General features: G+C 44.4%; 1 protein-coding gene across 2 annotated transcripts in view; it reads right to left on the reverse strand.

Moving 5' to 3' along the window:
* The window catches only part of LOC140369029 (calcium-activated potassium channel subunit alpha-1-like), a 212,403-nt gene that overhangs the window by 50,497 nt on the left and 145,963 nt on the right, over positions 1-15,943 (reverse strand). For both annotated transcript variants that reach the window (XM_072456237.1, XM_072456235.1), the window contains 5 exons: positions 6,532-6,756; positions 5,733-5,925; positions 3,348-3,461; positions 2,348-2,440; positions 177-307 (listed from right to left, as the gene is read on the reverse strand). In XM_072456237.1, coding sequence (XP_072312338.1) covers positions 177-307; positions 2,348-2,440; positions 3,348-3,461; positions 5,733-5,925; positions 6,532-6,756 — 756 coding nt within the window. The remainder of the gene's footprint in view (positions 1-176; positions 308-2,347; positions 2,441-3,347; positions 3,462-5,732; positions 5,926-6,531; positions 6,757-15,943) is intronic.

The raw sequence follows: 15,943 nt of genomic DNA on the forward strand, positions 1-15,943 counted from the left end.
TATTATGTATTGCAAATATTTTTGGTCCCATGGCCTGGAAATGGCTTTGTGTAGTATCGTTTACCGTAGAACAGCTCTACGGTAAACGATACGAGCAGAACGAGGGACACAATGGCAGGAAAAAGGGATGCGCGTTCGACGGTTGCTGACGCTAAAGTTTCTAAACTTTGACTCACGGCGCTCATCAGTGAGTCCAGGACGCTCACAGCGAAGGCCGTCCCGCAGGCGAAGGGCTGCGTGAGGTACAGCTCCGTGTCCGGGTCGTCGTCGTCGTCCTGGTCCAAAAACTGCACGTTCGAGTCGTTCACTGGAAAACGGGGGGATTTAGAGAGAGAGAGAGATAGAAGTTTAGTTTGGTTTTATTTTAGAAAGAAGAGAGGGAAAGAAAGTGGCCAAGCAGCAAAACTGTTGCAAAGAAAGGAAAATAATGAGCAGTGAGAAGGTGAAGGCATGCAGCGTTTCATTCATGTTTTATACAACTGAAATGTTTACTACTAAGCTGTTTTATCAAAAAGTTCATTGTCGTTTAAGTGCATAAAACGTATTTTGTTTTAATTATTTTAGGGAGAGACGTGACAATCTGAACCTAAATATGTTACACTATTTCATTGAATCAACTTACATCTATATATTTATAATTCAAAATGCGTTTTTCTCCCACAGAAACATAAAGATCAACCTTTAAATTTGCACCTACACAACAAACTTTATAATCTTGGACTGGACAAGATTTTGACGGAACAGAAGAATTTGTTGGTCTAATTTTTTGTCTAAATATCCCCCAAAAAACTTTTATTTATGATTTATTGTTGTACAGTGTCTTATTTTGTCAGCAAAATTAAGCTCCATCGTTTTTACAAAAATTAAATCTTCACATTTTGTCTAGTCTAAATTCACAATGTTTTTCCTGTTCATCTGAAGTGTCTGGTATTAAACTGTTAGATTCTGTTCTGATTAGAAAATACTACACTTTCAATATTAAAATACAACAGTTGTCAATTTATGCAACATAGTTCTGCTCTATATTGTGTAAATATAGAGCAGAACTGTCTCGAAAGTGAGTGGGTAAGAAAATATATTTTAAAGCGCCCCCTACAGGTTGGACGACTCATAGAACTCAAATTCAGTTAAGTTTTAGATTAGAAAAATGTTGCTAAAAGTTTATGAAAATCTTATCAGAGCAGGTTTTAAGTTTATAATTTCACTTCCTGTTTGTAATTGATGACATCACACTGCAACCACTGCCCAGCAACCACTGCCCAGCAACCACTGCCCAGCAACCACTGCCCAGCAACCACTGCCCAGCAACCACTGCCCAGCAACCACTGGGACAAAACTCATCTAATGTCACATTTTTTTTTATTTGACAAATGAAAATATACAAGAGCGACTTTATTTTGTTGAGAGTTTAAAGAGTCAAAAAAGCAGTTTATTTTTTGTAAATTCTGCATAAACTGACTGGAATGAGTGATGTCACTTCCTCTCATAATTTTCTACAGATTTTTCAACGTTTTCTCCACAAATACCTGCTCGATTGGTATAAAACCATGATTTTTATGTACAACAGGTATAAATACACCAAATAGAGTCAGAATTAGAAAATCAAAGTGATTTCAGATATTATAATGACTGCATTTTATTACTGATTATAATTACTAAATTTTGCTTCTTTTTAATCATATATACCGTATTTTCCGGACTATAAGTTTTGGCCGGGGTGCGACTTATACTTATATTTATACTTATATACTCCGGAGCGACTTATATGTGATATTATTTGTCATTTTCACACTGGCAACTGCATTTCATACTCCAGTGAGACTTATATATGTTTTTTTCTTCTCTATTATGCATTTTTTGGCTGGTGCGACTTATACTCCGGAAAATATGGTAAATCAAAAGGAGCAGCTGCTTCCTGTGCACGCGTCATACAGCAGTAACTTGTGTGTTTTTGCCTCATGCGTTTCATCCATCGCCTCCTTCAGATCTCCACTGTTTTACAAACGAGGCTTTTTGCAGATCCCAATTCACTTTTACTTTTGCGTCCGACCCCCGATACTTCAAGCCGCCCAGACTCTCCTTTGAACCCTCGTCCGCCTCAAACACTCGGAGAGGAGTGTAAATAATGCAAAATTCAACAGTGGCGGCTTCAAGGGCGTGAAAAACCGAGCAGCGGAGATCAGGGAAACTCTGGACGACAACGGGAAATGTTCACAAAAAAACGTCAGCTGCAGATCAAAGATGAGAAAATAACAGAAGAGAATTCGCCACAGACGCTTTGAACAGAAGTGGAAACAAAGCGGTCGGACAAAAAGCGTGTCGCGGCGGTCGTCGGTGGCGGTCTTACCCAGCTCCGTGATCATTTGAATGTTGGTCCCGCTGCTCTTGTCCGGACTGAACGAGATCACGGGCAGCTTTTTGCCCTGTTTCGCTAACGGCGCTGGACGAGCGACGAAATGGAGAAACGGTTACATGTCAACAACAACAAGGCGCAAACATTAAAGGGAGCGTGAGGAGGGTTAAACGTCTCAATCAAAGCGACATGTCAGACCAAAACTGGCGTCTGATAACAACAACTGCGTCGTGTTTTTTGTTGCTGCTTCGTCATAGTTTCCGTTGATTTAAAAACTGAACAAAATGACTAAAAGAAGATGTTTTCGTCAACTAAAAGTACTGATATTTTTGTTGCATACTAAAAATAGTAGAGATAGACCAATATTGGCTGATATCTGGCTGATATTTGCACTTTTTTGTCAACTATCGGCCTCAATCCTCCAGAAAAGGCAGGTTTTTTTGCTTTTTATTGGCCGACCTGTGTCTAAAGAAAACACTTAAATCTTCATTACTTTAGTGGATTACTGAACTCTTATAGGTTTGTGGTGAAAATATGGCTGTAGGTGAGTTTGTAGTCCATTCAAACTACAATTAATTTGGGTGAACATTGTGGGTTTTTCTCTGGATCATATTTACCATCACAGAGCGTTAAAAGGTTTTGTATCATCTCATGTATGAATGATCACTGAGAACGGTTCACCTTGTTTCAGTGTTGAAGGACTGAAAACGCCCTTTACATTTAGATTGAAGTGTCAAATATCCAAAAATTACGTAGAAAAAAAATTGTTCTCACCTGGTTAATAAATTAAAAAAATAACCTACCGATGCCACTTTAGGGCACCGTACATTTAAATGCAGCGTCGGCATTTACATTTAGTTTTAAGTCTCAAATAGCCACAAATGTTGTTGAAACGTTGGGACTGAGCGTGCATTCTTAGTATTTAAACAACACACCATATTATTATTATTAGAAGTAGTAGTAGTAGTAGTAGTAGTAGTAGTAGTTTATTTACCTAGTTCAGTGATGATGGGGATATTGGCCCCTGTCGTGACTGAAGTCTGTCGGACTAAACCGTGGACCGGACTGTTCTCTGGAGACGAGCGGTCCATCCCTGGAGGAGTGAAGCCTGGAGGGACAAAAAGAACCAAAGTCAAAACGTGGAGGACACAATAACAACACATTCAATTCCAAAGCCAAGATGTTGAAAGTTACAAAAGGACACTTCTGTTTGCTATTTTAAAGTAGTGATAGTGTTCTTTTTATATATATGATTCAAATATGTTACGTACCAAACAGAACAAAACATTGACAGAATTAATATAAAAGATTTTTATTTTAATCCCACTCTCTGGTCTGTTTCTGTTGTTTCTTTCTTTCTTTTCTTCTACTGTTTTTTATACATTTGAAAATTAAAAAAGAAATTGAAAAAAATTGAAAAATTATAAAAATAAAATGAAAATGAAAATGAAAATGAAAATGAAAATGAAAATGAAAATGAAAATGAAAATGAAAATGAAAATGAAAATGAAAATGAAAATGAAAATGAAATAATAATAATAATGTAGTGGGATAAAAAGCGTGCATCAACAAAACTCCCACGTCTCGTCTTTATTGCGTCCAAAAGCCGCTTGTTTAAACCAGCCGTACATTCGACACGCTTCAATATTAACTCATCCATAATAAACACGACATGTTATTCATTTTGTTTTCCTTCAGCCCCGCCGCGTCACCGAGAAAAAACCTTTTACTCCCCGAAAGAAATAAGAAAACCGCCTACACGTTCAGCACAGTGCCGTGAAATTGAAATAAAGTGACACGAGATTGAATTCAAATTGACTTGACGTTGGCGGCCCGGCCTCAGACTGACAAGTAAGCACATTAAATCAAGCGTCGCCCATGTATAATACATCGCTCGTGCTTTGACGGCGTCCGCGCGGCGAGCTGACTCAGGCGGACGCGGGGTCATACATGTATTAAAGGCGTAATCGGATTGGCAGCCATCTTGTTTCTCTCCGTCGGAGGTCAGAGGTTTCTAAAAGCAGAGGCGCCCGGCGCGGAGAGTGACCGTCACCGCCGCCGCCGAGTGTCGTTAATGATTAATGTCCGGGTTAATTTTGTAAAGATATAAAAAAAAGAGTGGCACGTAAAGGGAAAGATGAAAAAAGGCGGTCGTTAAAATGTGTTGAATAATTTACAGCGAGGCAAAAAGGAGGAGGTCAGCCAATGGGAGAGCAGCAGAGTGAGGTGTGCAGTGTTTTTTAAGGCACCGTATTTTCGGGACTATAAGTTGCACTTTTTTTCATAGTTTTGGCTGGGGTGCGACTTATATGTGATATTATTTGTTATTTTAACACTTGCAACCGCATTTCATACTCCAGGGCAACTTATATATGTTGTTTTTTTTCTCTATTGTGCATTTTTTGGCTGGTGCGACTCATACTCCAGTGCGACTTATAGTCCAGAAAATACAGTACACACAGGTTTAGCATGTACAACCTTAAATATAGTAAATGTGACTCCACTGTAAGCTGTATTTGTTGTCACCAAATCTATTAACTGCTGGATAGAGATGTCAAAAAATAATAATCGTGATCATTTTAGAAGCTTTTTAGTTCAATTTATTGGCCAAAAATAGACCTAAATGTAAATAACGTTTGTTTATCTGGCTGTTTTTGTCACATTTAACTTTATTTTGTATTTTAGAAAGTTATGATGGGGAGATGAAACTGAAAACTGTTTTTATATGATTTTGTGCCCTGACAATTCTTCTTTCCCTTTGAAAAGAGGTCTCAATCTCAATTTGTTCTTTCCTGGTAATAAATAAATAAATAAACTTATCGAGGCCACTTTAGGGCTCCGTATATTTTAAATGCAGCGTCGGCCTCGTCCACAGCTCATTTTACTTTCTCTTTCATCACAAGTAAGAGAGAAAATAAAACAAAAGAAACATTTTTAAATAATAATAATAATTGAAAAAATGTATAATAAATAATAATGATTGAAAATAATAATAAAATAATATTTTTTTAACTGAAATAAGCAGAACCAAAGAGATCACAAAATAAGTAAGTAAGTGAATAAAGTAGAAAATATAAAGGTATTATCCAAAAAAAAGAAGGGTTAAAGCATATGAGGTTCAAAATAATAAGAATATTTTGTCCATTGTTTGTTAAATTTGTCTATTTTCATTAGTATTAGTCTAGTCCTTAACTGTTGGAGCACTTTAAGTCATCCGTATCCTTGTGACAGCCTTTGCGTGCAGGTTTTTCAAGCTTTTACGGCGTTAAAAAACAAGTGTAATTGGATAAAGGAAAGTGTTTGTAACATTATAAAGATGGAGATAACAGGCTGCTGCAGTGGCGTGGACAGCGGCGTGGACAGCGGCGTGGTGCTGTACCTTGCGAGTTGGCCTGCAGGAGTCCGATGCTGTCGTCGAACAGCATGGACTTGATGTTGAGCGAGGCCAGGATGCACTCTTTGTCCTGCAGCGAGGCGTCGTCGATGTTGTTCTGATTGGCCGACAGGATCACGCACATGTCACACAGGTTAATGTTGACCGCCCTCAGGTCAGCACGGCTCAGAGGAGTGCCCTGGGGGGAGAGGACGGCGAGGGCAAAGGTGAGAGGAAGCGAGTGAAGCAGAGGGACAGTCTTCACACACACGGCTCCAGTCACAGTATTCATATCTTTCAAGTACAAATGGGTGATATATCGACTCCAATATTGGTGATTTTGGAGTGTCAGTATAAAAATATTTTACATAAGCTGCACGAGTCATTCCCAGTTTGTCCTGCATCAGATTTGTCTTTTTGAACCGACAAACTCATGGATAAAAATAAATGGAACTAGAAAGCAATTCATTCAAAATTCTGGCTTAACATTGACTCAATAATATAATCAATTATTTTATACCCCAAATAATTATTAATATTTATTACAATTGATTGTTATTTTTACAACTTTTGTATCTCAGCACTCACAGGCAGTATGCAGACTTTGGGCAGTACTCACAGGCAGTATAGATACTTTGGGCAGTACTCACAGGCAGTATGGAGACTTTGGGCAGTACTCACAGGCAGTATAGATACTTTGGGCAGTACTCACAGGCAGTATGGAGACTTTGGGCAGTACTCACAGGCAGTATGCAGACTTTGGGCAGTACTCACAGGCAGTATGCAGACTTTGGGCAGTACTCACAGGCAGTATGGAGACTTTGGGGAAGTTGTGCAGCGTCTCCCACTCCCTCTTGAGGTACTCCAGAGACCCCACGAACACGATGTGCTTGAGCTCGTGGTAGTGGAAGTTACTGGCCCGCAGCGGCATCACGAAGTTCCTCACTCCGATCAGCGCCGACTTGGCGTCCCCGAAAATGCACACCACCACATGTCCGCTGAGCACCGTCATGGCCGCCTCGCTGCGGGTCTGGAGAGGAAGAAAGCATCAGGCAATTCGGATCATGTTGGAGTTTTAGAGAATTCATCAATGTTCTGAGCTGTGAGTTAGCGATGTAGCGGTAAGCTAGCATACGGGTGTTCACGTTTAACTTGTTTTGACGTCACCGATAATAAAATCTACGAGTCCGCGCTTTATCAGCGTTTAATAGCGCTGACCGTAAGATTTGTTATTGTTATTAGCGTTCCAAAAGGCTAACATTATTTTACTTTAGCTAGCTGATGTTGCGTCGGTAAATGAATTAGCGCCGGGTCCTTCTTGTGCATATCTGTTTCCGTCATGACATGATATGCAGATTTTCAGGTGTGAAAGTCGAGCAGCAGCTTTTTACCCGAGTTCTCGAGTTCTTTTCACAACTTGTGAGTGAGCGTTTATGTGGAAATACGGGAAAAAAGCTTTCCCTGGGACTAAAACTGGGATAAACTTGGACTAGAACCAGAAAATGTCAACGCATGCTAAGTTTACGAGCTAACTGCTGTACATAGGTCTGTTCTACCTTAACTGACTTCTTTTTTTTAAGAGGCTGCATCTGATTTTCTGTCAAAGTCGTTATATAGAGTACCGTATTTTCCGGAGTTTAAGTCGCACCAGCCAAAAAATGCATAATAGAGAAGAAAAAAACTATAATATACAAGTCGCACTGGAGTATAAGTTGCACTGGAGTATGAAATGTGGTTGCAAGTGTGAAAATAACAAATAATATCACATATAAGTCGCACCCCGGCCAAAACTATGAAAAAGGGTGCGACTTATAGTCCGGAAAATACGGTAATAGATATAGTGTAAAAGCAGCTCTGAGGGTCAAAATGAGAAGAGTTTTACAGTCCATAAAAACAAGAAGAGCACTGGTTCTTGTTAGCATTAACATGAAAATCTAAACTCATAAAACAAACTAATTGCGCCGAATAACTTTGGATCGCTGCACATCGTTTAAGAAATAGTTCTGTTTTTGGTGTTTTTTACTTCTGGTTTTAAGACCGTAAACATCGGGTACAGTGCCTTTAATGTCAACGTATTGTTTGTTATGAATACGTGATTCAAGAAGAACGATTTACTCTGAAAGTCGTTCTGTTGAGTTTGCCTCCACTCCATTCATCTTCGGTAAAACGTCAAACCGTACGTTTCAAAGTAAATCTGTGTATTTTGAATCCATCCTCCGCCCACGTTCTTACCCGTCTCCATGACAATTTCCCATGTGTTTTGAAGCGTCGTTTGTCTGCGTTCGCGGTGAAACGCAGACATGTCGGGGAAAAAAGCGGACAGATTGAGATAGACGTGTGACAGGAGTGCTCTTTGCTCATTCAGTAGAATATACTTTGAGTGACGTGATGTGATTTGAAGAGTGGCATATCCAGTACAGCCCGGTAGCAGCCAATCCACGAGACTAATATAGAATGCATGAACCTGTTGTTGTTGTTTTATGGCGGTTGGCATCCGAGTGTTGCATTACCGCCAGACTTTATTCCTCAGACGTTTCGTAGTCCTCAGACTCTGTCGTAGTCCGTAAAAGTACTCCTCCCATCGCTTTGGCGTTACAAAGCCCATGAGGTCATGATGTGTTTTTGTGACTAGAATAGTTGTTGTGTCAGAGACCAACCGGCTTTATTCCAGGGAGACTCTTCTTCACCTTCCTCGCCCTCTTTGACGTTCGGTGCTTTGGAAGTACAAAGCCCATGAGATCATGGGACGTCTTTGTTGTTTTACAAAGCCCATGAGGTCATGGGACGTCTTTGTCGTTTTATCCTTTAGAAGTCCTTCTTCCATCACTTTGGCGTTTCTAGGCCCATGAAGTCCAAGCGCGTTAGAACATCCTCTTGCTCCTCATCCTCGGCTCAGTCTCCAACACCCCCCACCTCTATAAACGTTTACCCAGCCCTGTGCTACATAAGTAAGCAACCACAGCCTGACACAAACCCTGTGACTGGATCGCCAGAACGTTCCGCAGATTGAACTCCCGCCCATTATTCCGAAACCACAAGGCCAACCCGGCCCTTTCCCTATCATAAGCCTCACAGCAAATCAGCACATGCTCGACAGTCTCTGGCACCCGACAGTGACCACACAGACCGGTCGGATGTTTGCCTATCCTACTCAGTGACCAATTGAGTCCAGTATGGCCAATCCTCATGCGGGCGAAGGCCCTTTCCTCCCACGCGTTCCTGCCTATAGACCCGCAAGGACCCACACTACCCTGTATGTGATAGAGATGCCGTCCAGTAACACAGTGGCTCCAAAATTCCTGCCAAAGGCCGACCACATGACTCTTGATAACAGGCTTGATTTCAGATTTGCTTAACTCAACCGCCACATCAATTGATGGCCGCCGAAGGGAACGTTTAGCCAGTGCATCAGCCATTTCGTTACCATCCACCCCCACATGCGCAGGGACCCAAATGAAGGAAACCCTCACATCCTTCCTGGACAGGGAGAGCATCAGACAGAAGATGCCATTCAACACATCCTGTCTGCAATCCGATTTCCCAGATTTAATGCTTTGCAATGCAGAAAGGCTGTCAGAGGCCACCACAATGCCGCAACACTGCAAAGCAGATTCCGCCCATTCCAACGCCAACCGTATCGCTATAAGTTCCGACGTGAAAACAGAAAGGCGATCTGTCAACCTCTTCTTGACCGCTAGCCCCAGGTCAGGCACAAAATAAGCGGCGCCAGTACGCCCACTCTCAGGATCCCTAGACCCGTCGGTATAAATAAACACATCACCTGAGTGCTTATCGATGAGCGCTTGAACGGCAAACTGCGGTGCCCTCCCAGCGACTCCTCTAAGCTTGCCATGCAAGCTAACATCAACAGGAGCCGGGACAAACTTCCACGGAGCTATAGCAGACAAAGCCACCGACGGGCTCACACGCAGATCACCAACCCCCGCAAGCCGCGCCTTCGCATTTCCTACCTGGCTGAAAACCATACCGCCAGCCTCACTCTGCCCCCGGAGCCTCCGGAGCCGTAACGGCAATTCCCCCAACTCAACCTGCAGCGCCGAGACAGGGGAGGTCCTAAAAGCCCTACAGCAGATGCGCAAGGCCTGGGCTTGCTCCACATCAAGCTTCTTTAAGTTAGTCTCAGCCGCAGACATGTAGGCTATACAGCCATAATCAATAGCCGCCCTCATGACGGCCCGATAAATACCCAGGAGCGACCTTCTGCTGGCCCCCCAGTCCTGGCCGGATAGACAACGAAGCAAGTTATTCACCCTTTTGCATTTACCACTGACCTCATCAATGTGCCGACGCCAACTAAGCCTCTCGTCAAAGGTGACCCCCAAGAACCTCACCTCCCTGACCTGTTCGAGCACCTGCCCATGCAGTCGAAGGGAGACGTCCCTATGCCCATTGAAGAAACAGATCACTTGAGACTTCCGTACGGACAGTTTAAACCCCCACTTCAGGGTCCACTGCTCCACCTGCTGTATTGCCCTTTGCAGTTTCGCCTCGTAAAACCGGAGATTCCTCCCTCTCACCCATAGAGCGCCATCGTCAGCATAAAGGCTCCTCCCAACAGACCCATCCACGTCGTCAAAGATGTCCTTAATCATAACATTGAACAAGATAGGGCTACACACACTCCCCTGCGGGATCCCATTCTCCACCCCATAGACCCCAGAGTAAGCAGCGCCCACTCTGGTTTGGATACGCCGGCCAGACAGAAAGCTCCGGACCCAGTTAAACAGTTTACCCTTCACACCACACTTCCGCAGCTTAATGAGGAGCCCATCCTTCCAAACCATATCGTACGCCTTCTCCACATCAAAGAGCACCGCAATAACCTTTTCTTTCTGAGCCCTGGCCAGCTGGATATCAGATTCCAAACACAACACGGAATCCATGGTGTTCCTGCCCCTACGGAAACCACTCTGGTGCGCGGGAAGCAAACCCTGACTCTCCAAGAAGTAATCCAACCGCTCGGTAACCATGCGCTCCATCGTTTTCCCGAGCTGCGACGTCAAGGCAATCGGCCTATAACTTGAAGGGTCAGACGCTGGCCTACCCGGCTTCAGAACCGGCACCACCGTAGACTGTTTCCACGCAGATGGAACACAACCTGAATCCCAAACACGGTTGAAAAGACCCAGGACTAGCCCAAGCGTGTCATCAGTCAAATGAGAGAGCATGTCATAGCACACCTCATCTTTACCCGGGGCTGTCTGTTTCGCCTTAGAAAGTGCTCTCCTTAGCTCAAACAAACTAAACGGAAGATCAAGGTCATCTTGAGTCGAAGGCTGGTGCCCAATCAGCTCAGAATTCTGGGCCAAAGTACTCTCCCTGTAGTGCCTTTCCGCAGGTGAGAGATTGTCAGAGCTGTGCACCGACACAAAGGTGCTGGCCAACAGTTCAGCTTTGTCAACGTCGCTGACTGCTTCAACACCATTCAGTATTAGGACCGGGGTCCCATGACGGCGCTCAACCCCATGCATCCGCTTAATCATCCCCCAAACATCCCCGAGACGCGTTTCTCTCCCAATTTTGGAACAATACCGCCTCCAATAGGCACTCTTGGCCGTTCTCACAGTTTTCCGCACAACAGCGCGGGCCCTCTTGTAGTCAATGAGGGCACCCTCAGTGTGGGTAACCCTTAGCCGGCGAAACGCCGCATTTCTCGCCCTAACAGCATGACCACATGCTTCAGTCCACCACGGCACCCGCTTCCTATGTCCACTACCACCACTCTTAGGAATCGTGCCTACCGCTGACTGCGTGATGAGCGAGACAATTGCACTATTGAGATCATCCACCTGAGTCAATCCTCCTTCCTGCAGAACCCTAGAACCATCATCAGCTTTCCTCAGGAAAGCCCCCCAGTTCGCCCTTGCCAACTGCCACCTCTGGATCCTCGTCCCCCTGACCACACAGCTCCCAAAGCCAATCACGGTGCGGACTAGATAGTGCTCGCTACCAAAAGAAAGATTACCAAGAACCTCCCAACTACAAACACCAGCTAACTCCTTGGACACAAGTGTAAGATCTATTGCACTTTCCGCACCGGTCCCCATATCATAGCGGGTCCCACCCCCATCATTCAGACAAACCAACTCCCTTTGATTGATAAAACCCTCTACCACCTGCCCATACCTATCGGTACCACTACCGCCCCACAAAGCGCTATGCGCATTAAAATCCCCACACCACACGGCCTTTCCCCGAACATCCTTACCGATACTATGTAAGGACTCTAGCGTTAACTCACCACACGGATTATAAAGGTTAACCACAGTAACAGCTTCACCACCCAGCCAGACCCTCACCGCCAGGGCCTCCGGCGCTTTACTCACACTGACAACAACGTAATTTAGGTCATCTCGGACAAACACAGCCACACCTCCGCCTCTACCCTGCTCCCTATCATTCCTAACACACACATACCCTTGTATCCCAAAACCCCACCTAGGTCGTAACCAAGTCTCCTGCACGCACATAACGTGAGGCTTGTTCAACAAGGTAGAGACAAAATGCTTAAATTCCTGGCCATTAGCACGAAGACTACGCGCATTCCATTGCAAGACAACCACCGCCATTATGAGCCCCCGGAACCTGACGGCGCATCGGGAGCCCCCCCACTCCCACTGCCAGAATGGGGCAGGGCGCCCTCCCGCAGCGCATCCTCTATCTCCGTCCACTCGGGGCCCCCAGCTCCAAAGTACTTCCCTGCAGCCTTAGCGATGATCTTAGTCTTTTCGGATCTCTTCTTGGTTTGCCCAGTACAGTTAATCACTTCCACTATAAAGAGGAAGAAATCTTTCCTCTTCACAACCAGTACATCCTCCGCACCCACAGGGCCTCTGCCCGTGGAAGCCACACTCACGGGCATCCCAGTGGGGACCTCCCCCTGGCTGCGGGCAACGCTGCCCCCTCCCCTGTCGCCTAGGACACCAGCAGCACTGGCAGCCCCCACTGCATCCACCGTCACCTGACTACCAGACACCTTCTTGACCGCATCCGCGTAGGATATGCCTTGAGAGGCTCTAACTTTTTGCACCTCCGCAGCCCTCTTGCTGAACACGCATCCCCCGTAGGCAGAGCTATGCTCTCCCCCACAGTTACAGCACTTGAGTTTTGCTCCGTCGTCACACTTCCCATACTCGTGGTCTCCTGCACATTTACCACACTTCTGCTTCCCTCTACAGACCGCTGCAATATGCCCAAAGCGCTGGCACTTGAAGCAACGCAGGGGCGGCAGAACATATGGGCGCACGCCATAGCGCATGTACCCAACGCACACCACACGAGGCAGGATCCCACCTTCAAATCTAATCATTATCGACAGGCTGTCACACCTTACCCCATCCCGGGTCATCTTCAACCGCCTAGCATCCACCACCTTAGCTCCAGTCAAATTCTCCTTTATGTCATCCACAGATGTCGTCGTAGGGACGCCTACTATAACTCCCCTGACCGTGCCTCTTACAGCATCAGACACAAGAATGTCCTTCCCACCCAGACACTTAGCTTCAATCGCCTTCCTTTGCTGAGCCACGTCCTTGCACACAACCAGCAGCGAGCCATCCCTAAGGACACTCGCATGCTTGACCACTCCCACAGCTACAGTCAGGCTCCTTGTCAACGCCATCGGATCCCACCCCTTAAAGGACGCATTATCCTGCGCGAGCTTTATGAACACCTTACACTCTGAACTCACATCCCCGACATCTGCAACCCCCCCGCCCTGCTCCTCACTGAGAGAGCCCTCCATAGACGAGCAAGAAGACGCCCTACGCTGCACAGGATCAGTGGCTCCAGGGGAGTCCTCCCCGCTGTTCATATCGTCACCGACCAGGTCACGCTTCCTCTTCTTCTTCCCCGTCATACGGACCGAGGCGTTCCTCTATGTTGCCGTAATATCCAAACTGTTGTCGTTGTAGTTTTTTATGGCAGTTGGCATCCAAGTGCACGAGGTATTGTTCGTTGTTGTGTTGTTGTTGTTGTTGTTGTTGTTGTTGTTGTTGTTGTTGTTGTTGTTGTTCTATGGCGATCCTTTGTGTACGGAGTCCTTATGAAGCAAAACATCTATATGTACGGAACCCTTATGAAGCAAAACATCTTTATGTACGGAACCCTTATGAAGCGAAATATCTCTATGTACGGAGCCCTTATGAGGCAAAACATCTTTATGTACGGAGCCCTTATGAAGCGAAATATCTCTATGTACGGAGCCCTTATGAGGCAAAACATCTTTATGTACGGAGCCCTTATGAAGCGAAATATCTCTATGTACGGAGCCCTTATGAGGCAAAACATCTTTATGTACGGAACCCTTATGAAGCAAAACATCTATATGTACGGAGCCCTTATGAGGCAAAACATCTTTATGTACGGAGCCCTTATGAAGCGAAATATCTCTATGTACGGAGCCCTTATGAAGCGAAATATCTCTATGTACGGAGCCCTTATGAGGCAAAACATCTTTATGTACGGAACCCTTATGAAGCAAAACATCTATATGTACGGAGCCCTTATGAGGCAAAACATCTTTATGTACGGAACCCTTATGAAGCAAAACATCTCTATGTACGGAGCCCTTATGAGGCAAAACATCTTTATGTACGGAACCCTTATGAAGCAAAACATCTATATGTACGGAGCCCTTATGAGGCAAAACATCTTTATGTACGGAGCCCTTATGAAGCGAAATATCTCTATGTACGGAGCCCTTATGAGGCAAAACATCTTTATGTACGGAACCCTTATGAAGCAAAACATCTATATGTACGGAGCCCTTATGAAGCAAAACATCTATATGTACGGAACCCTTATGAAGCAAAACATCTTTATGTACGGAACCCTTATGAAGCGAAATATCTCTATGTACGGAGCCCTTATGAGGCAAAACATCTTTATGTACGGAACCCTTATGAAGCAAAACATCTATATGTACGGAGCCCTTATGAGGCAAAACATCTTTATGTACGGAACCCTTATGAAGCGAAATATCTCTATGTACGGAGCCCTTATGAGGCAAAACATCTTTATGTACGGAGCCCTTATGAAGCGAAATATCTCTATGTACGGAGCCCTTATGAGGCAAAACATCTTTATGTACGGAGCCCTTATGAAGCGAAATATCTCTATGTACGGAGCCCTTATGAGGCAAAACATCTATATGTACGGAACCCTTATGAAGCAAAACATCTATATGTACGGAGCCCTTATGAGGCAAAACATCTTTATGTACGGAGCCCTTATGAGGCAAAACATCTTTATGTACGGAGCCCTTATGAAGCGAAATATCTCTATGTACGGAGCCCTTATGAGGCAAAACATCTTTATGTACGGAACCCTTATGAAGCAAAACATCTTTATGTACGGAACCCTTATGAAGCGAAATATCTCTATGTACGGAGCCCTTATGAGGCAAAACATCTTTATGTACGGAACCCTTATGAAGCAAAACATCTATATGTACGGAGCCCTTATGAAGCAAAACATCTATATGTACGGAACCCTTATGAAGCAAAACATCTTTATGTACGGAACCCTTATGAAGCGAAATATCTCTATGTACGGAGCCCTTATGAGGCAAAACATCTTTATGTACGGAACCCTTATGAAGCAAAACATCTATATGTACGGAGCCCTTATGAGGCAAAACATCTTTATGTACGGAGCCCTTATGAAGCGAAATATCTCTATGTACGGAGCCCTTATGAGGCAAAACATCTTTATGTACGGAGCCCTTATGAAGCGAAATATCTCTATATACGGAGCCCTTATGAGGCAAAACATCTTTATGTACGGAACCCTTATGAAGCAAAACATCTATATGTACGGAGCCCTTATGAGGCAAAACATCTTTATGTACGGAGCCCTTATGAAGCGAAATATCTCTATGTACGGAGCCCTTATGAGGCAAAACATCTTTATGTACGGAACCCTTATGAAGCAAAACATCTTTATGTACGGAACCCTTATGAAGCGAAATATCTCTATGTACGGAGCCCTTATGAGGCAAAACATCTTTATGTACGGAACCCTTATGAAGCAAAACATCTATATGTACGGAGCCCTTATGAAGCAAAACATCTATATGTACGGAGCCCTTATGAGGCAAAACATCTTTATGTACGGAACCCTTATGAAGCAAAACATCTATATGTACAGAACCCTTATGAAGCAAAACATCTATATGTACGGAGCCCTTATGAGGC

Source organism: Eucyclogobius newberryi, unplaced genomic scaffold (assembly GCF_026437365.1).
Source record: "Eucyclogobius newberryi isolate DKJ021-1_F unplaced genomic scaffold, fEucNew1.0.hap1 SCAF_20, whole genome shotgun sequence".
In the NCBI taxonomy this organism is placed as follows: domain Eukaryota; kingdom Metazoa; phylum Chordata; class Actinopteri; order Gobiiformes; family Gobiidae; genus Eucyclogobius; species Eucyclogobius newberryi.